A 24795-nucleotide genomic window follows, 5' to 3' on the forward strand; every position below is an offset into this window, starting at 1 on the left:
TTAATATCCAAGGTACTCGGCCTCCAGACGGTCACTGGCCACGCGGTGGAGCTGATCCTTCACATATTTAACGTAGCCGTTGATCTCTGAGATCCGCAGTCTGTTCCTCTTCACTTCCTCCTCCTGGATCTGAGATTATAAAGAGACGAGAAGGAAAGCAGTGATACATCTATATTCTCTAAAGCATATATAGAGACATTGATCCATCGAATACTTTATTAGTATAATAATAATAAGGAATTAAGTGTCTGGTATGGGACTGATTGTAGCTATACTGGGACGTAATTTGGGACTGATCACCCCCGGGCTGGGTCACCTGAGTGAGGGGGTATATGTTTGGGAGACCCGAAACCCTGATGACCTTGGGATACATCACTGCTGTATGCAAACAAATGCAACCAAGTGTGAAATGACTTATACTGGATCTCTTGTCCACTAGTCCCTTCCTAACATTTTAGTCTAGTTTTTATTTGTCGACGAAATTGTCAGTATATTTAGTCTTAGTTTTAGTCATCGTAGCTTAGTTTTCATTTAGTTTCCATTCGTTTTTGTCAGTGAAAAAAGGTAGTCGACGAGCATTTCTCGTCCTTAGTTTTAGTCGACGAAAACAACACTGATGCTTTCTTTCTCAAGGCAGGTTTTGAAAGAAGCCAGTGGTTCACTGTTTGTTCACATCCTTTGATGATGACAGGACATTCCTAGCGGAATTCACCCAATATGGTGGCAGAGTAAGTAGTAGAATGAATATATCCATGTTTGTGCTAAATTCGGTGGCCACCATATCGTATAGGCACTCCTTCTGGTGTTGTGACTGTGGGTGTCACTCACCTCTGGGATATGAGACCAGGGCCGCTGGGCAATAGACCAATATCATATTGATTATGTGACAGATATCGTCTGGGATTTTGGACATTATCTTAATATCATCATTATGGTATAAGTGTTGTCTTTCTCTGGGTTTTTTTTATCAACAATAGTCATTAGTCAACAAATAGCCAATCCACGTGGTGATGCATGATAGCTCTTTTGGAAAACATTTGAGAAAAGTGTAAAAAGATAAATGTATATCATCGTCACATGAACTGTATACAATATTACCGCCCCGTGATATGGAGGTCTTTTGGTGGAAAGCATGATTGTGATTGTTCATGGACCATATTATGCAGACCGCGGCCATCTTACTATATAAGTTAATGGCAAAGTGCTAACAAGGTGCAACTTCCCATAGACAGCCCCTTCATCCAAACAGAAAAGTCCTAATCTGATTGTATTACAAGACGTCAAACTCACCAACATTGCAGCTGTACGAAAAGCTTGAATTATATTCTCTTTCTATCCTCAAAGGGTTTGTTTCATAAAAAGTCCACCGTGTAGACATGTTATGAGTTACTTTCTGTCCTTGCACAGGTGATTCTTTTTCCAAGTGTTGCAGTTTGGAAGTGCTCGTTATACTGTAGATATCACTCAACGGCCCTGCGTAGCACCTGTTTTGAATTTGCACATAACGAGTGCTTCCAAACTCTGATGGCAAGATGGCAGCGGTCTGCAAATGGTCAATACGGTCCATGCAGCAGCCCTAACCCATTCTGACCTGAGATCAGATTCTAAAAATGTCTTCTACATCCTGACAGTTTTCATTCTGACCTGAGATCAGATTCAAAAAATGTCTTCTAATATCAGTCGCTCTTCGATTAAAAAAAAAAAGCAGACCTACAAGCTCATACTCGGTGGCGCGCTATGAGCTTGTAGATCTGCTATTTTTCAATAGGTAAAGCACGACATGATGCTAACACCAAAACGGGTTCCCGTTCAGAATGGGCTAAAGGTAAGGGGGGGTCTTCTCTTCCTACCCGTCTCATGAGCTCTGCCATCCAGGCGTTGACGCGCGTCACCAGCTCGTCCTCTCGGTCGTTGATGTGCAGCAGGTGCTTCTCGTGAGAGGCGGACGCCGCGTTGGTCAGGGTGTCTTTGCTCACAAACAGCTGCAAATGAACAACACGTTCAAGTGTATCAGCTTGTAGATCTGCCATTTTTGAATAGCCAGCGTATAATTATAAAGTGGTTATGATGATTGTGATGCTGTATTAACATATTTAGCTGCTGGGGGGCGCCCCCTGGAACCCCACCTAAGGACCTCTGGAGGTCCCGGGGACACCCGCCCAGAACCACTGGTCTGCTACGCTGAGTGTTCGAAATGGAACCAAACGTAAGCGCTGTAGATTTAATCATACATTATTCACATTCATTATACAGCATCATTGTGTGTTTCTAATGCTCAAAAACATCAAGACGATGTCTTGACTTTTGGCAACAAGACGTTGCCAAAAGTGTCAAAAAGTTAAGGTATATGGCCTGTGGGCTGGCCGAGCGGCCCAGGCACCTGACAAGGTGTCGCAGGTTCGAGTCCCGAGCCCGACGACCTTTGCTGCATGTCTCCCCCCCCCCCCATCTCTCTCCCCCTTTCCTGTCAAACTACTGTATATCTATCAATAAAGGCAAAGAATATCTTAAAAAAACGAAACAAAGGTTAACGCATAACTCATTTTCACATAGCTTGGACATATGCAAATTAGGGGTCCAGAGAGTCTCAACCAGTCCTTAAAGGAATAGCCTCGTATCTCCCCTCAGAGGCTGGACTATACGTATATCATGTGATGACATCACAACTGACCATTCTGACGTCACCAGGAAGCTCCTCCGTCGGCGTGCTCTTCTTGGCGACCTTCTCCAGGGTCGCCGCGGCGACCTCCGTGACCTCCTTGTGGTGGTTGTCCTCGAGGTCACGGCACTGGGCGAAGGTACGGCGAGGTCAAAGAAAGATGACCTTTTAGGTGTTATTAGTTTAGCAGTAGACTGACTCAGTAGGTGGCGTACTCATTTCCAGTTCCAGTTCATTTAGTTTGGCTGCCATGTTGTGCCACGAATCTGCCGTCGATGACCGTCCTTACCTCCTTTCCATATAGAGCGCCGCAGTCCCGCCCCCTTTCAGAAAAGCGAGTGGCCCAGGAAGTGGAACCATGCATTCTCCCATCGGCACTTTTAATATAATTTATTTAAAGACGGTTACGCCGCGGACAAAGCCAATTCGGATCGTGACGAATCATGACAATGAACACAATATTTTGGGCCGATCAAATAATTTATAAGACGAAAAACAAAACAAATAGTGTTGTCTCCTGACTTTCTTTTCTTCTTTCTAATGATTTGATCGTCCCAAAATATTGTGTTCATTGTCATGATTCGTCACGATCCGAATTGGCTTTGTCCGCGGCGTAACCGTCTTTAAATAAATTATATTAAAAGTGCCGATGGGAGAATGCATGGTTCCACTTCCTGGGCCACTCGCTTTTCTGAAAGGGGGCGGGACTGCGGCGCTCTATACCTTGCATCGTACCTGGCCTACTGAGTGGCAAAAAAACTACTTTCTGGCCTTGACAGCCCATAATACATCCAGACAGAAAAGTCCTATACTGATTGCATTAAACGACGTTAAACTCACTTTGCCACTCACTTTATATGCATGTGCATACCGGGTTCGTTTGATTGGCTCGGCAAACACGCGTTTCCTGTTCAAATCTTGCTGCCGAGCCAATCAAACGACACTGTGGTGAAATGTTCATATATACTGTAAATGTAGACATTGGACGTTAGGCTGCAGGCTGTGAAGTTGACAAATACAAAGGATATATTCCTTGAGCGGTTTCAGTGAAGCTGCCGACCATGTTAGAGATGTTCCTCTCAAAGTCTTTGATGAGGTCCTGGAACGAATGAATGAATGAATGAATGAATGAATGAATGAACGAACGAATGAACGAACGAACGAAAGAACGGACGAATTAATTAATCTGTAATAGTACCCATCTGCACACACATAAACACACACACACACACACACACACACACACACACACACACACACACACACACACACACACACACTGTGACACACAACACACACCTCCAGCTGGTCCACCAGGTGCAGCTCCAGAGTCATGACAGCGTGGCGGAACTGTGTGATGTCATCGTGACACTGCATGACGGTGACTTCCTGGACGTGAGCGTCCGTCACTTCCTGCAGCTCCTGCATCCACTAGAAACCAGAGATATGGTCTACAGTGTGAAGATGGGCGGAGCTTCATTGGAGCCACTAGATGGTCTAGTGTGAAGATGGGCGGAGCTTCATTGGAGCCACTAGATGGTCTATGTGTGAAGATGGGCGGAGCTTCATTGGAGCCACTAGATGGTCTATGTGTGAAGATGGGCGGAGCTTCATTGGAGCCACTAAGATGGTCTATTTGTGAAGATGGGCAGAGCTTCATTGGAGCCACTAGAACTAGATGGTCTATGTGTGAAGATGGGCGGAGCTTCATTGGAGCCACTAAGATGGTCTATGTGTGAAGATGGGCGGAGCTTCATTGGAGCCACTAAGATGGTCTATGTGTGAAGATGGGCGGAGCTTCATTGGAGCCACTAAGATGGTCTATGTGTGAAGATGGGCGAGCTTCATTGGAGCCACTAGATGGTCTATGTGTGAAGATGGGCGGAGCTTCATTGGAGCCACTAGATGGTCTATGTGTGAACTAGAACTAGATGGTCTATGTGTGAAGATGGGCGGAGCTTCATTGGAGCCACTAAGATGGTCTATGTGTGAAGATGGGCGGAGCTTCATTGGAGCCACTAAGATAGTCTATGTGTGAAGATGGGCGGAGCTTCATTGGAGCCACTAAGATGGTCTATGTGTGAAGATGGGCGAGCTTCATTGGAGCCACTAGATGGTCTATGTGTGAAGATGGGCGGAGCTTCATTGGAGCCACTAGATGGTCTAGTGTGAAGATGGGCGGAGCTTCATTGGAGCCACTAGATGGTCTAGTGTGAAGATGGGCGGAGCTTCATTGGAGCCACTAGATGGTCTAGTGTGAAGATGGGCGGAGCTTCATTGGAGCCACTAGATGGTCTATGTGTGAAGATGGGCGAGCTTCATTGGAGCCACTAGATGGTCTATGTGTGAAGATGGGCGGAGCTTCATTGGAGCCACTAGATGGTCTATGTGTGAAGATGGGCCAGCTTCATTGGAGCCACTAGATGGTCTATGTGTGAAGATGGGCCAGCTTCATTGGAGCCACTAAGATGGTCTATGTGTGAAGATGGGCCAGCTTCATTGGAGCCACTAGATGGTCTATGTGTGAAGATGGGCCAGCTTCATTGGAGCCACACCATGTGTGTGTACATATTGGTTAGTAACCCCTTAACCTCTTAGTGGTTCAGGGGGGAAATCCGCAACATCGGAGTTGGAATCGGAGACCAATTGGGTCTCCATTGACCCGCTGAGCGCTGCTCAGAGGTGGACCGCCCGCAGGGGCAATGGGGACCCCTGGTGGTCACTACTGGGACGTCTGGACCCCACTTTGAATACCGATGCTATAATAGAAGCAATTAAATCTCATTCAGTGCCTCCTGACGCCTTTGTCTCCCCCTGGTGGCCGAGAGTGGCAATGGCGCCTTTGGACGCCTTTTTTTATTATTATTATTTTTTTTCATCCATATTTAGAAAATTCCTCTAATCTGGTGTGCATGTGACGACATGCACTTGACATGCACAATATAATTAAATTTTCTTTCTTTTATTTATAATGGGCTTCGGTGGCAACGAGGGCCAAAACCTGTATCCACCTGGTGCGGGCACTGTTAATACAACATAAAACTTCCCAGGAAAGAGTAGTTTCCATTAGCCGTCCGTCCGTTCTTCTCGGTATAGGAACATGATACGAGTCTACTTCAGCTCACCTTTCTCCGGCGCTTCTCAAACTGTGCGACCAGCTGAGCAGCCATCTGCTGGTTCTCTGCCACCGCCTCTTTCAAACCGGCAAAGAAGAGCTGCACCTCGGCCTCTCTCTGCTGCCGCTGAACCAGGCCCATCTCAAACACCTGAACGCACAGCTCCCCCAGCTGGTGCTTAAATGTATAACGGCACCGTTAAGGAAATAATTGTCTCCTCCACCAGGCCGAAGGCATGGGGAGAGAGTATATTTTGTTAACCATACTTGTAAATAGTATATATTTGGAGAAATAAATGCATTATCAACAACCGCCACAACAATAGTAGGCCTACAGTGCTTCATAATCTAACAATCTAATTAACTTCACGTTCAAACCTGGAATCTCTATTTTGTGCATTGAAAAAGTGAGGGGGCGCTCTTATCATTACATGTCATCATACTTCATCTCATGAACAACTGAATTTATGTGATTTGGTTAGCCGACCTAATTTATCTTTTTGTCCTCGTTTCTTGTGAGTTCTGGGGGATCCCGACCAATGAATTTTACAGGCTTTATATGTTTAAATAAAGGCTTCAGAGTTTAAAAGCATCTTTCGAAAGACAAACCACAAACGTATGCATGTATAGAGTTAAGAAAACAAAGAAGCAGACGGTCTATTGCAGACAGAATAAAACAAAGGATATGTTTGAAGCAGACGGTCTATTCCAGACAGAATAAAACAAAACAAAGCACATGTTTGAAGCAGACCGACGGTCTATTCCAGACAATAAAACAAAGCACTTGTTTGAAACAGATGGTCTATTCCAGACAGAATGAAACAAAGGATATGTTTGAAGCAGACGGTCTATTCCAGACAGGTGGCTGAGTTTCTGTGCTTGTGGGTCGTCCGTGAACATGCCGTCGTACAGATGGGAGCCGTTCAGGAACTCCACGAAGGCTTCCTGACGCAAACAAACAATAGAAAGAAAATGAACACTCAAAGTCAGTGGCGGATTAAACTCAACGGCATGCGTACTTGAGTCAATGCATATACTCATGGGCAATTATTATTCAACTACAAGGAAAGGTTGCACAGTCAAATTTGCACTTGTACTGTATGGTTAATGAATGTATAGTTGCTTTTTTTTAACACAAGTATAGAAAAGTAGATAGATTTGCTGCTGGAACTATTACTTCTTCACTGTGTGTTTTGTAGGGCTGTGAATCTTTGGGGTGTCCCACGATTCGTTTCCGATTCTTGGGGTCACGATTCGATTCAACTCGATTCTCAATTCAAAACGATTCTCTATTCAATGGAATTTATGGAATTCGAATCGATTTTTCTTTTTACACCCCTAGTGTTTTGCTCAGGGAAACCTCCGCACACAGACTGGGTGTTCATCTGCAGGCCGCCTATCCACACTTTTCCTGGGCTGTGTGCATGTGCTCCAGTTCCTGTTGATTTCATTGGATATCATTGGTCATCTGACCAGTTTCATTGGCTTTCATTGGATCAAATCGACAGGAACTGGAGCACACACAGCCCAGGAAAAGTGTGGATAGATGCAACCCTGGGCGTGTACGCTGTGAAATCCTTAGTTCATGTAAGGGTCTGGGCACACCTATACGATTCCATGCGTGGACAGAAGAAGCTGTCTTTCGCGTCATTTCCGGGTTTTTTAGACAAGCTGGTGGATGTAAATGAAGCTCCACCCACGCGGCAGGTTGCCAGGTTCCCGGAAAAGCTTCATTTCCATCCACCAGTTGCCGGAAATGACGCAAAAGACAGCTTCCTTTGGCCGCGCATGGAAGTTAAAATGTGCCCATGGGCTGTAAGAGAGCCTTATTGTGTTTTTTGTGTGCTTGTTTCCGGTATATTATACCCTGTGCAGCTGGAGCGCCTCCTCCTGGCTCAGTCTGTCCTCAGCAGCCTTTCTGACCTGCAGCTCGTCGTGTTCGGTCTTCTCAACAGCATCCTGATGCTTGGCCAGCGCCTGCTCTTTCTGCATGGAGGACACACACATCATGCACACTATAGGATGTATGTATATAAAACTATATATACACATACATCCATATATCCACAATATACTGTATATATCCATTTCCGTGATTGTACCACTGTTTGGACATAAACAAGACGTGGAAGGGTGCATTTAGGTGCCCACTCTTCCTGTGTATGCGTTCAAGCACAATACTACAGTTGCTTACAGCAGTGGTTCCCAAAGTGGGGTCCGGGGACCCCCAGGGGGACCTGAGAGAGTTCCAGGGGGTCCCCCCACCCAGCTAAAAGATAGTTTGGAACCAAATGGATGAGAGTGTATACAAATGTTCCATCTGAGTTAAATTATAACATTGATTTTACAATATAAATTGTGGGTCCCATGCAGAGATATAGAAATTCCATTAAATGGGGGTGCGTATGCTGCCTAATGCATGTCAAACTGGGGGCCAGGGGGGGTCCTTGAAATTAAACGGGTTGAGAGTCACTGCTAGAGCCGTAACAATCTTCTCTTATGGGGGTCCCTGAGTATATCCTTTTAAATGGGGGGTCCGCAGGCTTACGGCGTGCTCATCCAGGAGCCTGTAGTCCAAGTAGGCCAGGTTTGGCAGGTATGCAGCGATGAAGGATTTGTAGTCTTCATCTTTACAGATGGGGTTTCCAGCTAGATTGACACAGTGCAGGTCCTTGAATCTTCTGAGGTAGACCACCTTCATGGGGAGAGGAAACATTGTCACGGTGTGTGTATATATATATATATATATATATATATATATATATATATGCGTCTTTATGGTGTGAAACCCGTGGCACTATCTTCAGAGCATGTAACGTGGATTGTGATACTGTAAAAAGAAATCACACCCGTGTGAACTGAGTGCAACTCTCTCTCTCATTAGCATGCAGGCAACAGTGCAGCACTATCCCTCTCTCTGTTTCTGGCACAACAGCGCCTCTACTGGTACTCATAGTCATATACTGGTGCTCATTAACCAACACAGCCGCACATATAGGTGAACACGGACATTGCACTAAAAGAAAAACAAAACAATAAAAGAGGAAAAGGAATCCGCTTGGCTCCAATGTGGATCTATTCAATAGATTCACATGTAGGAGCCAAGCCATTTTTCTTTTTTACGTTTTTCAAATAGAGACGGACAAAAATATCAGATCTACAAGCTCACAGCGTGTCGCAACACAATTGAAAAAATCGAATGCACATCAAACTGGGGGATCCTTAAAAAAGTTGAGAATCTGTTTTCGAGCTTGAGCCGATTCGGGGACTGCCCATAAATCAATCCTCCCGTTGGTCCGCGACCCGTGCTGCGGGTTACAAATCACCCGTGCTGCGGGTTACAAATCACCCGTGCTGCGGGTTACAAATCACCCGTTCTGTGGGTTACAAATCACCCGTGCTGCGGGTTACAAATCACCCGTGCTGCGGGTTACAAATCACCCGTTCTGTGGGTTACAAATCACCCGTTCTGTGGGTTACAAATCACCCGTTCTGTGGGTTACAAATCACCCGTTCTGTGGGTTACAAATCACCCGCGCTGCGGGTTACAAATCACCCGTTCTGTGGGTTACAAATCACCCGTTCTGTGGGTTACAAATCACCCGTTCTGTGGGTTACAAATCACCCGTTCTGCGGGTTACAAATCACCCGTTCTGTGGGTTACAAATCACCCGCGCTGCGGGTTACAAATCACCCCTGGCTTCCTGTGAGGTTATAGGTTTAGGGTTTGGGATATAGTGTTAAGAGTTCGGGAATGAGGAAGTGTTGGCAGAGGAAGTGTAGCGCCCAGGATTACATTAGACAATTGGCACTGGGTGAAAAGAAAACTGGGTTACAAAATCGTGGGATAAAAATTTAGATTAAAAAAAAAAGAGTTCGGGAATGATCTCACTCACGTGTTCCAAGTCGTCCAGGAGGTTGTTTCCTACGGACAGGATCTGGAGCCTCCTCAGTGAGTCCATGTTCTCCAGAACACTGATCCTGTTGCTGTACAGACTCAGGTCTTCGAGCTTCACCAGACGTTCCAGACCTTCCATCTTCTCTATGCTGTTGAACGACAGATCTTGAAGAGGAGAGACGTCACACGGTCACACCACTCGTTTTTTATGGTCTGTTCTTTCCCAAAGCAGTGGTTTTCAACCAGTGGTTGAACCTCGAAGGGGGTTCCAGAGGGTCCCCCCCCCCCCAGGTAAATGATGGAAAGTTGGTAACCAAATTAATGGACCCTTTTGGATCTTTAACTCTTGGGTCCATTTTGGTTTCATTTTACACTCTCAAGAGTTAAATGATTGTTAAACATCTGTTTAGTTAATTTCCAAGAAGTCTACATAATTAAAGATTTTATTTATTATTTTAGCGTTTTTACAATGCCCTAACCCCTAAAAATGAGTTATTTAGGTAGTACAGCAGCTCACACACATTACACACATGCACTACAGCCGCAGTGCCCCCCCTGCACCCCCCCAAAATCCGCCCATGAATGCAGCGCTTGTAAGCTTGGAGATGTGAACTGCTTCAAGTGTTCACAAGTGAGCTTGTATATGACGTGAAATTCGACATTCATTGTCAATGGGAATTGAATGTCTGTGTATAGGACAGAGATGGTTAACATACACTAAAAGCTGATGCCAGGGGGGGGTGTACTGTGCATGTGTTTGATCTTTACCGAGCCATGTGAGGTTGGTGAGACATGCCAGTCCCTCTATCTTCTCTATGATGTTGTTGTTCAGCTGCAGTTTGGTCAGAGATGTGAACTGTTGCAGGTGTTCAATCTTCAGGATGTCTGTGTGGACACATCAGATATCATTCAATAGCAGACAGTGCTCTGTCGGCACACACATTGGTGGACGGACATTAACAGAGTCCATTTGATTTGAGTATAGTGTAGCCTACTACTCAACTGGGTGTTTCACTTTAAAACTAAATATTTCATTTATTTGTCTTTGGTTTGGCCTCAAGTATAGCTCCCACCAGTTCAGTTGTAATACCAGGGAACCTCTGGTTTTGGTGACTGATATTGCCCTCAGGGACACAAAGATATCAAAGGGGGCTTGCCTTCAGTGCCATGCCCTTTTACCCATCTGTAAAAACAACTGCCCTCTCCAGACCACGGAATGTATAGCATTTAGGGAAGTTGTATTTATACAACGCAGTTTCGGGAGAAGAGACCTCCTTCCGCTTGACCTTAACCACTCCTCCCTCCTTATCAACCACTCCTCCCTCCTCATCAAACTCACCTGCCTTTCATTATCACCCGGCCAATCCCCCGTGCAATCACCACAGTATAAATACACCTGCGATCTCTCAACCAAGTTGTTTGTTCTGCTCCACGACAGACCAAACATGGGTTGTGAGTATACTGCACTTGTAGATCGGCTATTTTCCTCCTCCACCCCAACCTACTCCTTCCGCCTCGATTCTCTAGGAATCCAGGGGTGACGGAGCAGAGACGACCAACCACTCATTCCGAGTATAGAGCAAAGATGACCGTCAGCTCCAGCCTCCAGAGACTACGCCACCACACTGAGTCTCGCCCTATAGGCCCCTTACCTTGGGTTCCTCACTCCATTCCGCATTCATCTCATTCTGTTTCAATAAACTGTTAATCTTGAGCGAAGGTGTGGTCTCTTACTAGTGAACTATACATGGTTAAAGAAATGCAAATGCCCTCCTCTCCTTTCCATGCCATACCGGAAGGCAGCATTCAGGACAATTGTTTATTTTCTTCTCCGAAGTCTCCAGAGGTAATTAGTTTTTCGAAATCCATGCCGTACACCAGATCTCCAGTAGATAAAGAAAAGTGCAGGGTTGTGCCCTGGAAATAGCTGATCTACAAGCTCTCAACGCGTCGCGACGCGTTGTGAGCTTGTAGATCTGCAATTTTCGCTATGTTGGGCCAAAAAGTGCCCTCTTATGGGGCTTTCAGCCCCTGCCTCTCTAACACTCAATGCACGTGCTGCCCTGATTGTCCTTCTAATCATGCATAATGGCCAACAGGCTTGTATTAATTTCCCGCCCTCACGTTTATATTCCAGTCTGAGGTGAATGACGTCATTGAAGTGGATGCCCTCTTCCTTGGCTATGCGTCCAGCCTGCTGCTGAGGACCCTGCTCCTCCACTGCCTCCTGCAGTACCCTCTCGTCCCCGATAGAGGGCTCTACTGTGCCATATGACCAGCTCATCCTTTCTGCCACACAAAAGTAAAAGAGTAAATTAATTAATCCTAATAGTCAACAAACGACCGGGGAATTGGTCAAGCAAATAGAATGGAAAGAAATCAATTAAAGTGCTACAATTGAGGAAAGGAAAAAAAGAAACCTCATCGCTCATCCTGTCAGGTGCAACAATGTTGTATGTAAACGGAAAAAACAGACATTAGGCCATACATTTAAGAACATTATCTTGCCAGCAAGTACCAGGCGAGAGTCGGGTAGAAATAAAATACAGTTTTTAGAGCAACAGAATGCTATTTTCTAGAGTATGGTATGGTGAATTAGAAAAGTAGCACATGAAGTAGGCCTACTACTTTTCTAATTCACTCTACACAGTCTTAAAATAATGTGCTGCACATTAATTTAAGAATCTGTTTAGCATAAAACTAAGATTAGTTGTAGTAGGCCTAACACCGAACTTACCTTCTCTGAGGTCTTTAAAACCCAGCTAGGCGTTGGGAATGGAGGAAATGTATATCGTTGCGTAGCAACAGACGAGCTGCATTCAACACACTCAACAACACACTTTACTCAAATACGGTAGCCTACTAATGTACATTTATACTTGAGTAGGCTAGTCATTTTTCCAATACTTTATACTTATCTCTCCATACATATCAGAGACAAATACTTTTACTCGAATTATTTGAAAAACATATAGTTTTCTTTGTAGATTTATATTATTACAAAAACATGCATTAGTGCAACCATAGCCTTTAAAATCTTTCAAAGCAGATTACAATATTTTGTATACTTATGACCTTAATATAAATAGCTTTTTAATGTGTTGATTATTGTTATAAAACATGACTAAGTATATTTTTTATTATAATTATTTATAAGTCAATTTTATAATGCATTATTATGTTGTTACTTGTTAGTATGTTAATAAAGCATTATAGAAATGGGATGACCAAATAATCATTAATAGATAATGAATTAATGTTGTAAAAAAGCAAGCAAACAAGAAAACAAACAAACAACCAACTGACTACTCTTTAGAGTTGTGTTTACAACTACTGTAAAAGTTGTGTCGTTGAACGTCCCTTCAAGTGCGGTGATTGACAGCGGGCTCTGTCCATACGCATTGCACGGCCCACTACATTCCCACCAATAGCAGCGCTCTGGGGGCGGGTCTTGGCGCTAAGGCGTCACGATGCTGCTTCGAGGCTTTGCTGTCATCATTATTCCGAGTAGAGAGAGAAAGCTGAAGACAGTGTTTTTGTTATTGTTGTCAAGATGGAGTTCTTACTGGGCAACCCGTACAGCACCCCGGTGGGGCAGTCTATAGGTAAGAAACTACACTTATAATATCATATTATGGACATAATAATGACCATGTCAGCGTTGAATTAATGTCACGTCACGTCATTTCTTACTGGAGGAGCTTGTGAACTAACTGTATTAGCATCAGTGGACTGGGGAGAGGAGTGAGTGGACAGTGGAGACTTCGGTCAAGCTAGCAAGAAGAAGATGAGGAGAGACTGGAGTCAGTGTGGTGGTGGAGCCCAGGGCTTCCCGGCCGGGGCTGTTTAATGCCTCCCCTCTCTGTCTCTCTCACCTTGTTAAAAACAGAAAAGCTCCAGTCTAGAAGTATTAGGAACCGAGCCATCAGGTGTATGTATGGGGGACAGGAAAGCTTCACGTATACGCCCCCCCCGGGCGGTCCCTTTTCATATAGGGGCCCTGGAGGTTTGAGGAAGTCCGCGATGATGATGAGGTCAGGGGAAGGGAATGGATGACTCGACCCTTCTAACTTTGTTGTGAAATGTGAATGACTTTCATCTTGGTATGACGGTTGATTATCTGCGTTTTGGGCTTCAATTAAACTATATAGTAGATAGATTATGGGCTTGGGCTATTGTTGAACTGTACTATTATAATTAGCATTATTAATTGGTGTGTTCTGTCATGTCAGCTAGCTGGCCAGACGTCAGTATAGCTGCATCATCATGACATCATCCAGGCATCCACATGACGTTCTTAGTTCTATAACACGTGGCTTGTTGTTGGGAAGTACCAATTAAGTGGCTTATTTTATTTGTTTTTCCTTTCATAGCGAGTTTGTTGATGCTGAGGAAACTTGATGAGTAAATCTATAGCCTATTTATTTATGGCCTGCAAGGTCTTATTTTATATAGGCCTAGCCTGTTTGTCCCTATTTTTGGCACATACAAGACAACATTTTAAGAAATTATTTCACATGGCTTTCCAAGCTACTACTGTGGAAGGGCTATCATGTATTAATTTACTTCTATTGACCCTATAAACAATTTAATATTGGTCTAGTTTTTTTTGGAGCTCTGGCTCATGGTCTAAGGGCCCGATTCATACTCCTATTTTACCGCTGTTTCGGCGCTGTAGTGTCGAAATGATTTCGGCTCGTCAGAAATTTTCAGTAGCCCCAAAGAGCCGACTTTAGGACGGTACCCCCCCAAACCTCAAATGACGTCACATTGTAGGCACTACTAGCCTGGGCACCATTTCATTTCGGTATATGATCCGGGCTGGAGCAGGATGATATGCTTAAGTCATGTTGTAGGCAATGGTTTGCCTACAACAAACAGGAAGCTGTTTGTTGCTTCCTGTTTGATTAAAAGCAATAAAAGCTCTCGTAAGCGAGAGCTTTTATTGAGAGGTAAAAGGAAGTTGTCGCCGCCTGTTCATCCTGTCTGGCGACTACAAAACAATACTACAACATGACGTAACCACATCATCCGGCCCCAGGCGGGATCATACGGACTTTTGAAACAGAGACCAGGCTTTCCTCCGAGGCGATGGAAAGCCTGGTGAGGCGAGGTTAAGGCACTACAGAGCCGAACTGACTTTTATTCGGCTCTAAAATAGGAGTATGAATCGCGGCCTAAGAACCAAAAAGAAGTGAACCGGTTCCCATTGGGAACCAACCGGTGGAAAAGGGGGTCTCAGTGTCTGCTGCATCTATAACATCTGAACCTTGTGGTTGTGGCTGTTGAACTGCTCTGTTAGCCGTCCTGTGACCCTCAGCCGGCCCTCTAACCTATAACGCCTCTGCTCTGCTCCTGTTGACACGGACATGTCATTTCTATTGTCAGACCATGACAACATCATGAGCGTGTTGCCCGGCCGGCTGTCTGTCTTATCCGTGTGTGTGTGTGTGTGTGTGTGTCTGTCATGGACTTTATGACTTTTTGATGATTCTACAGTATACTATGTGCTTTCCCGTTGCTTTCTGTTTGCCTGGATTGACCTGTGCATCAGTGATATGATATGATATAGTACTTTATTGTCAGTTCACAGTTCACACTGAAACTTGTCTTGCGACACAGCAGCAGTGATGAGATATAAGAGTTGATACGAAGTCCATACTAAGTCACGCATCATCATTTATACATTATGGATAAGGTGACGGATCAGATGACGGATAGGGATAAGGGATAAATGCTTCATCTAAAAAACAAACAAACAAACAAACACTGTCCTCTCACTGAATTTACTCGTTTTCAGTCAGTTTGTTTTGGCAGCGCCAAACACGTCCCCATCTATTAAGTAGTAATTAGCATGCAACAGTGCAACACTCTCTCTCTGTTTCTGGCACAACAGCGCCACCTTTGCCCCTCCTGTTACTCTAAACATAGTCACATAGGTTAGGACGGACATTGCTGTTCCTTGGAGTGGTTGCACCACTCAAAAATTGAGGAAAATAATGGATATTTACAGGCAGCCCTCAGAGTGTGAGACTCAAATGAATCTGTAAATAGGAAGTGTTCTTCTCCTGTGCCTCCCTGGCTGCTCACCGGTGTGTCTGTTGCAAAAGACAAACAACCTGTTTTTTTTTTGTGTGTGTGTGTGTAGCTGTTTTCGGATTGTGTTTACTTTGCTCCTTTGGCCACTCTTAACTCTAAACAGTTCCGGCTTCAATTCGGAAAGTGCTGCAGGGAAGTTGTTTGTGAGCAAGCCAGCCAGGCCAGCCAGCCAGGCCGCCACCTAAACTCTATCTGGAGATTAGGAGGAGAGATGTTGTTGGAAGGAACGTCAGTCAGTTTAGTGGCATTTCCTGTGTTGTTGTTGAACACAGCGTCTTTTTTGCTCAGCATTCTTTTCCCACACTGTCATCCTGTGTCCGTCCAAGCTGCCTGCGCTCCGACTGGGAGCAGATTGGGTATACCGTGCCCCTTGGAATGAAAACCATGGACTGCTATAGACGTATAGAGCCATACTAATCTTCTCGTATGGGAACATGGCACATATTTTCAAATGGGGGTCCGCACAGGCTAATGCGTATAATTTTGGGGGTCCTTGACCTTGACATGAAAAAGTATGGGAACCACTGGTGTAGTAGTGGAGTTTCTTTAAAACCCATTTTGGGGCGGGAAGCCCTTTTGGTGTTTTAAAGCATTATGTTATACTTTAGCTATTGAAAAATAGCAGATCTACAAGCACCATGCTGCGCATATATTCAGCATGAACATATATTCAGATGGGGGTCGGTGGCCAATTACATATAATTTTTGGGGTCCTTGACATGAAATATTGAACACCACTGATACAGAAATATAGGTATTTCAGAAAGCTGTCCGAATGTAGATGACTTTTTTTTTCTTTTTCTCGACGTCAGGCCTAAATGTCTCTGTCGGTTGGAAACCTCTCATATTTCCAAAAACTGTTCCGTTTTCTGGAGCCAAATCCAAAAAACGGCAAAAGTAGCAGATCTACCAGCTCAAAACCCAAGCTCAAGCCTCATGCTTTTGTGCTACACCGTAGTATGATCAAGTATTCAGGGCGTTAATTTACCAAACAACAAAACCGAGTTAGAATATGGAGATGAAGAGGTTTATGCCCCCCGGCAGCAACGATTATAGTACACTGTATAGGCGAGAACTAAAACGACGCAGAGGTGTTCCCAGCTGCAAAGGTATAATATCAACGTATGGGTGTATAACACAGGTCTAAATCGGTTCATATCTTATTCTTTAGCCCATATAGTTATGGCGAGGTGATGAGAATGGCACCACGTGTTGCTGCGACCCGTCGCCCTCAATGTGGTCAAACTGGTTGATGACGTCACCGACATGCAGTGTTCGTGTTGCATACAAAAATAAACACTGTCTCTCTGTGATGGAAGAGATTCATAAAAAAACCCTCAGACATGACTTGCAGGCATCATACCTATTTTGGGCATTTCATCGTTCCAGGGGTCCGGGGACCAACGGTGGTCCCGACAGCTAAATGATTTTGAGAGTTGGTATAACTATAAATGGACCCTTATTATGGACCTTTAATTATCGAGAGCGTTAAATGAAACCAAATGGGACCCGGGCGCGGCCGTTAAGAGTTGAATTATTTTTTAAACGTCTTGCATTACTTAAGTTTACAAGAAATCTATAGACAATTGGAGAATGTAGAAGAATTGTTACTTTCATCAACGTCTGCCTGTGTGTGGGCTGTTATCTCTCCTATGTGGTACCTCAATAAATACAGCATTGAATTGTGGACAACATCTTATCCTATAACGATGTTCAAAGTTCTGGGTCCGAGAGGTTAAATAGGCATCAAATGGTGGTGCGTGGCTCAAATGCCCGAATAAATAATGGACCTTGATATGATAAACAGTTGATAACGAATTGCATTTTAATAATGAATTGCATTTTTAACAGCGCGTTTACGCAAGTGCTCAAAGCGCTTCACAACGGTTCATTCATTCTTCATACATTTGGGAGGTGAAGCGGCGAACAGTCGACGCCAGCGTCCTCACTTCCCACATTCAGGCACCAATGGTGGCGAGGCTCACACCGACTGACTCACTGAGGCAATGTAGGGTTCAGTGTCTTGGCCCAAGGACACTTCGACATGTTGGACAGGAGGAGGAGCCGGGATTCGAACTGGGATTCTAACCGCCGACCCCAGGGATCATTGGACGACCTGCTCTACACCTCCTGAGCCACAGCCGCCCCACAAATGATGATATATAGGCTATAGTTCAAAACCACTGCTCTGTTACTATACAGAGATATCGGGGCAGTGCATTAGTCAATGAGTCGGTACAGTATATTATTTATTCTTTTGAAGGAAGGACGTTTTTTGTCTTTCTGGAGCCAGAGAGGGGGTGGCATTTATTCATTCATTCAGCCAGCGCTGCTGGTCTAGCCTGCTGGGCATGTTCTCCTCTGGCCTCCCCCCCCCCCCCCCACCCACCGGTCATCCGCTTTGTGCCAAGTCATCCAAAATGGCCGCCCTCCATCCATCCATCCATCCATCCATAGACAAAAAAAAGAAAAGCCGCCTCAATGAAGGCTCATGTTACAACAAGCAGGGGGGGGAGGCATGATGAGGCCGGAGTGCTGGCCGGCACTACGCTCGCCAGGCACCGCTCACTCACTCGCTTGTGTTTCACCGTTTTACTGAGACGTCGTTGTTGTTGTTGGCATATAATCTGGCGGCTGCATCTCTCTGGTTGAGTTGCTGTGTGTGTGTGTGTGTGTGTGTGTGGGGGGGGGGGTGGTGGGGGGGTGTCAGGTTACCGCCAAGGAAATGAGAGTCCACCACGCACCATGCTGGTGTCAGTGGTGGTGTGTCCCGCTGGCTTCATCGTTTAGGAGTTTTTTTCATCTCCTAAGTGACGGACGATGTGGAGGTGGTGAAGGAGGTGTGTGCGTGTGTGCGTCCGTCCGTGCGTCCGTGCGTTGCGCTCCGGGCGGGAATAAAGTCGCGCACAAACCTCCGCGCAGACAACGATGCATTTATTTTGGTTGGGTTTCCAATGTAACGTAGAGAGAGAGACGGTACTACTGGTCCTCAAAGCGGGGTCATTTTCAGGGTCAAGTTGACATTCTTCACGACATCGGTATCGGCGAATCATGCAGCCGATCTGCCCTGATCAACCTGCCGTCTTACGTCTGTGTTTTCTTTTTAATGTAATTTTTCGTGCCCAAGATTTAGATGTTCAAAAATAGCTGATCTTCCAAGTACGAGCTCGCAACATGACGTGTCATGACAACACCATACCTCTGCTGTGAGCTTGCGCTTATAGATCTGATATTTTTGAAAACCTTTGAATACGTTAAAGGTATATTCTGTGATTTCACTTTTTTCAAATATCATTTTTTTTTTTTTTTTAGTGCCAGTTCAGTCTCTAATCCTTCAGTTCTTTATACTCTATGACTGTGACCACCAATTAAGGAAGAGGAATTGAGTTTGGAGTGAACAGAGTTGTCTCTCTCTCTCTCTCTCTCTCTCTCTCTCTCTCTCTCTCTCTCTCTCTTTCTCTCTCTTGTACAAATAGCCACAGATCTATCCACACTTTTCCTGGGCTGTGTGTGCTCCAGTTCCTGTTGATTTCATTGGATATCATTGGTCATCTGACCAGTTTCATTGGCTTTCATTGGATCTAATCGACAGGAACTGGAGCACACACAGCCCAGGAAAAGTGTGGATAAAGCTCACAGTGGCTCAGAGGAATGGCTGCTTGGGAACTGAGGTTCCCAGTTCGATCCCTCACCCCTCCTGATGAGGAGCTTGCATGGTTTCCTACGCCATTTGTGTGTGTGTGTGTGTGTGTGTGTGTGTGTGTGTGTGTGTGTGTGTGTGTGTGTGTGTGTGTGTGTGTGTGTGTGTGTGTGTGTGTGTGTGTGAATGGGTGAATGTAATGCACACTCATTGTAAAGCGTCTTGGATAAATGTGATGTACTAAATATTAATGCACCATTTTCCATTTACCTGTCCTGTCATGTCAATACAACAGCAAATGCATTAAGCACTATACACATTTTAATGGTTAACCCATTTAGGCCTGACGTCGAAATAAATTAAAAAAAGTCTTCTAAATCCTGACAGTTTTCTGAAAAACCTCATGTTTCTATATCAGTGGTGCTCAATATTTCGTGTCAAGGTCCCCACAAATGATATGTAATTTGCCGCCGACCCCCATCTGAAAATATATTATTCCAGGAACTCCCCAGAAGCAAAGATTTGAGTTAAAAACCTCTGAAAGAACATATAATATTCAAAGATTTGCGCCACATTTTCAAGATTTTTCAAAAATAGCAGACCTACAAGCTTGTAGCGCGGCACTCAGTGCAGCACTGTGAGCTTGTAGATCTGCAATTTCTCAATAGCTAAAGTATAACATAATAAGTTGAAACACCAAAAGGGGTTCCCGCCCAAAATGGTTAATAATGACTAAAGACTGTTAGTCTAGTAAAAGTACAAAAGTATCGGTATCAAAATGTACTTAAAGTGCTAAAAGTAAACGTATTCATATTGCAGAATGTCCCGTTTCACAAGTTCAAAATGTGTAGAAAATCTATTGGAAATTGCAGATCTACAAGCTCTCAATGCGTCGCGAACTTGTGACACATTGTGAGCTTGTAGATCGGCTATTTTCAAATGGCCGAAATGTATAGGGTTAATCTATGTTTTCTAATCAAAATGAAAATCTCCAAAGTAACTAGTAACTAAAGTTTTCAAATAATTGTACTGAAGTAAAAGTACAAATTGTGGCTCCGAGATGTAGTCAGTGGAGTAAAAGTACTGGAAATTGGCAGTACTCAAGTACAAATAACTCAAAATTGTACTTAAGTACAGTACTTAAGTAAAAGTACTTAGTTACTTTCCACCACTGCTTTTAGTATACCGTTCTGTCAGCGGCCACATTTAGAGAATAACTCCTTAGATGGAACCCTAACATTATGTCATACTTCAGCTTTTGCAGAATAGCAGATCTACAAGCTCCTAGCGCGGCACAGAGTGCTATGAGCTTGTAGGTCTGCTATTTTTGAAAAATCGTGAAAATGTGTTGCAAATCTTTGAATATGTATTCTTTGAACACACCATGCTATAAATAAAATACATAGTTTTATGTACCATGGTATAACAACATTTACCATGATGAGAGGCGATTTCTTGTTTATTTGAACTTTTCATAAGCTATGTGAAGAATAAATATATTTTACTGTAACTTAAGTGGGGGAAATGCAATTACATCCATCAGTTCTCAGTGGATGATTTCTCTGAGAACTCAAGGCAGATTTCGTTGACCAGATTACCCTCCATGCGACCACTTCACCTCACATTCTCCTAAATTCTCAAATCATTCTATATACTTGTGGGGACAACCGGCTCTCAAGTGTATTGTAATGCCACGCCATGCACACACACATGCACACGCACACGTGCTCCTGTGACTGTGCTTTTTCATTAAAGTTCAGTGTAAGTCAGCAGTGGAACGAGTATACGGACGGAAATAGACCGTATCGTATAGTCGGAGCGAATCAGACGAGCCCGAGGGACGCAGCTGCTCAACGTGTGTCCATTAAATGCAGTTCAGACATGGATTCTTCTCACTAAAACTGGATGGAAACACTGATAATGGCCTCAGTGGTGAAGGGGGGGGGGGGGGTTGAAACCTTTTATTCAGTATTTAAGTCCGACGTCATTTTGTAGTCCTACGTTACGTCCGGGTCCAAGTGGCACCAGCTCCCGTCCGCATCTCATTGTAAATAGAATATCCAGACGCGTGAATCTTTTTACAATGACGTTATTTTTCAGAAAGGAAGCCTTTTTTGGGTTAAAATGGGTCTTAATGCTTCCAAATCGAGTAGAATTAAGTGTCCATGACAACAAATATATGCTCGGTAAAATATTTCGGGGGCATATTTAGAATGTGTGCAGGCTTGAGTATGTTGAATCTAGTTTGCATTAATGAGGATTTAGTTGACACAATAAAATAAAATGGCGATAGTATTCCATGTGGGGCAGACGGCCTGTCACAGCCAGATTTGGGAGAGCAGCGCAGCTTTGTTGTTGCGAGGAAAGCAGTAAAATTTGACTTTCGTGGTTGTTAGTCTAAGAGGAAAATGAACGGGTAATTATTTTCCGGGTCTCTCGAGGGGGCGGTAGTGTAGGGGTTCTCAACCTGGGGGTTGCGACCCCTCGGTGTATCTATCTTGAGTGTAGAGTTTTAAGTAGGTGAAAGTCTCCTTTACTTACTGTGGGAGTTATTCAGGACTTTGTGTTATTTGCCACATTATTTATTTTATGTATTTGTTTTTGTGGAATTATAGTTTGACTACAAGAAGCCATATTGTTTCAGTCAATTCGTGTTGCAGAGCTGCACACTTTTATTCATTTTGGCGAGCAATTGGGGAGTACGGGTCGATGTATTCACTTTGAACCCATTGTGTCGTTTTTAGAAAGGTCTTTGAAAAGTGAGAGAACTGCTGATTTTGAGAAGGGCCAGGCATTTTGTAGAATCGTCTTTTTGGTGTTTTAAGCATTATGTTATGCTTTAGCTATTGAAAAATAGAAGATCTACAAGCTCGTAGCGCGGCACCGAGTGCCGCGCTACGAGCTTGTAGTTCTGCTATTTTTGAAAAATCGTGAAAATGTGTTGCAAATCTTTGAATATATATTCTTTCAGAGAGAGCGTTTTTAACTAAAATATTTGCTTCTGGGGGGGGGTCACATATTTTCAGATGGGGGTCCCGGTCGGCGGCCAATATTTTTGGGGGTCCTTGACATGGAAATGTTTGAGAACTGTCAGGATTTAGAAGACATTTCTAAAATCGTCCTCGGGAATTTAGGGAATACTGTAAAATCAGACGGTGGCACCAGGAAGGCGCATGTTTCTATTTGTGACCAGATTTGACTGAGAGACTGCCATCGCGCAAAATCCAGCTTTTCACCAGAGGAGAAAAACCTTTTTTTTTTTTATAGCACAGGCAGACTCTTCACATACTAGAGCATGTCTGAAATAAGTGTCAGAGCTGAAAATGAATGTAAATATGAAATGAATGCTTTAACATGTAGCTATGGTGTAATGTTGGAGACCACAGAAGTGAACCTTTCAAGCCTGTTTTCTCAACTCGCTGTTTTCCGCAAGACGTTACTCTATAAGCCTAGCCTGGGCACCATTTCATTTCGGTATATGATCCGGGCTGGAGCCGGATGATATGCTTACGTCATGTTGTAGGCAATGGTTTGCCTACAACAAACAGGAAGCTGTTTGTTGCTTCCTGTTTGATTAAAAGCAATAAAAGCTCTCGTAAGCGAGAGCTTTTATTGAGAGGGAAAAGGAAGTTGTCGCCGCCTGTTCATCCTGTCTGGCGACTACAAAACAATACTACAACATGACGTAACCACATCATCCGGCCCCAGCCCAGATCATACGGACTTTTGAAACAGAGACCAGGCTTTCCTCCGAGGCGGTGGAAAGCCTGGTGAGGCGAGGTTACTATAAGCCATATCTCCAAAACTGGTGGGTCAAACTGGAAAACCAATATGTCAATTTGAAGCTACGATTCCCTGCTTTCATATGACATGATCCAATGGCAGTCCCTCAGTCAAATGTAGTCACATTTGACCAGCGTCGGGGTCAGATTCAGATTCAGACTTCACCCCTGCTGTGTTGTTGCTTCTGTGAAAGAAGCTGAATAGAAATGCCACTAAACCTTCACTGCCTGACTGGACAATGGACTCATTAACTGACATGCGTAAAATTGCCTGCCCCATGGTGGTGCCTCAGTGGCCTTTTGAGTTTTTGTTGTTTCCAGGACAAATGTTACACTTTACTTTTTCTAGAATGTCAAGTTTCTTTCTACACAACCCTTTTAACCGTGCACTTCCTCTGGAAGAAAAGGCCACAAAGCCTGATTTTAAAAGCCTGGTCTTGGCTATATACAGCTGTAGTATCTGCACATTTCTGAAGTGACGATTTAAGGACCTTTTTTTTAATACCTCTAAAATGAGTAGTATTTTATTTTTCCTTGGCCTCAACTGGCACTGCTTGGGGCTGATTGGTCCAGCAGTTCACAAGATTAACCCCACAGAAGGACAAGCAAACGGTTAGAAAACATAATTTTCCTTCGGCCAGCTATAGAGATAACTAGAACCGCACTCTGTCGAGTGCCTATACTTGCTTGTTGCACACAAGTAGGTCATACATGGCCTACTAGTGCGCAAGCAGAGTGCGCAAGTAGCTGTCGACCGCTACAAACTGTCAAATCGTAGCTTCTCTGTGAAAGAACGTTTGAAATATTGAATTATTAGGTTTAGCTATTTGCTATACGTACCTAGTTTTTGGAGGTAAAAAAGTAGTATTGTGAAGTATGGTAAAAGCGACGGCTTTCGACGTATATGTCGATCAGTGTCGGGTGGATTAAAGGAAATGCCTCTATGTATATGTAATTTGTAAGTTGATTAGCGGTATACTGTGGTTACTTTGCGCCCCGTTTGATGCGTATGTACAGTATCGTGCCAGCATAGGACGTCAGGGTATAACTGGTACAACTAGCTCTCAATGATGACGTAATAAAGATGTGGATTAAAGGACCCAATGCCAGGGTGTAAATTGGTAATGACGATATGTTTTAGTGTCGGGAGGATTAAAAGGTAATGCCCCTATATACATGTATGTAATGTAACTATACCACTATACCGTATAACAGGCACAAGTATAGTCATGCATCAAACATCGTCCTGGACGAAAACTATTACCTGTGCCGCTCTGCTTGCGCGAGTAATTGATGAATGACCTTCGCGATGATTGATTGTATAGGTCCCTATGCGTCAACACTCGACCCTATGGAGTATAGACACACATATGTGTGTGGTCAACTGTGTGTGTGTGTGGACCGGTGATTATCGTGAGATTGACGCTGCTCTTTGTGATCCATGGCGTTTGTAATCTATGGCGGGGGGTTGTTGTATAGGAAAGGAAAATATCTCATTGAGCGGAAGCAAGCTCAAATTGACGGTGTAAGAAACAAGCGTCCTATACGGTCTGAGAAACCGAGAGAGAGAGAGAGAGAGAGAGAGAGAGAGAGAGAGAGAGA

General features: G+C 44.1%; 2 protein-coding genes across 3 annotated transcripts in view; one reads left to right on the forward strand and one right to left on the reverse strand.

The window, feature by feature from the left end:
* drc3 (dynein regulatory complex subunit 3) lies at nucleotides 1-11956 on the reverse strand (the record flags this gene model as incomplete). The annotated part of the gene is made up of 12 exons (XM_080775198.1): nucleotides 1-129; nucleotides 1851-1982; nucleotides 2672-2788; nucleotides 3657-3758; nucleotides 3959-4090; nucleotides 5785-5952; nucleotides 6654-6719; nucleotides 7641-7760; nucleotides 8323-8469; nucleotides 9671-9837; nucleotides 10441-10557; nucleotides 11797-11956. 12 exons carry the CDS (start codon nucleotides 11954-11956, stop codon nucleotides 1-3), a joined length of 1557 nt encoding a protein of 518 aa, XP_080631324.1.
* A 1196-nt stretch (nucleotides 11957-13152) lies between these two features.
* tom1l2a (target of myb1 like 2 membrane trafficking protein a) overlaps nucleotides 13153-24795 on the forward strand; it is an 80525-nt gene continuing 68882 nt past the window's right edge. For both annotated transcript variants that reach the window (XM_080776253.1, XM_080776254.1), the window contains exon 1: nucleotides 13153-13277. In XM_080776253.1, coding sequence (XP_080632379.1) covers nucleotides 13226-13277 — 52 coding nt within the window. In that variant the 5' untranslated portion in view covers nucleotides 13153-13225. The remainder of the gene's footprint in view (nucleotides 13278-24795) is intronic.

This window comes from Protomyctophum bolini (assembly GCF_963924005.1).
Source record: "Protomyctophum bolini genome assembly, chromosome: 11".
Lineage (NCBI taxonomy): Eukaryota > Metazoa > Chordata > Actinopteri > Myctophiformes > Myctophidae > Protomyctophum > Protomyctophum bolini.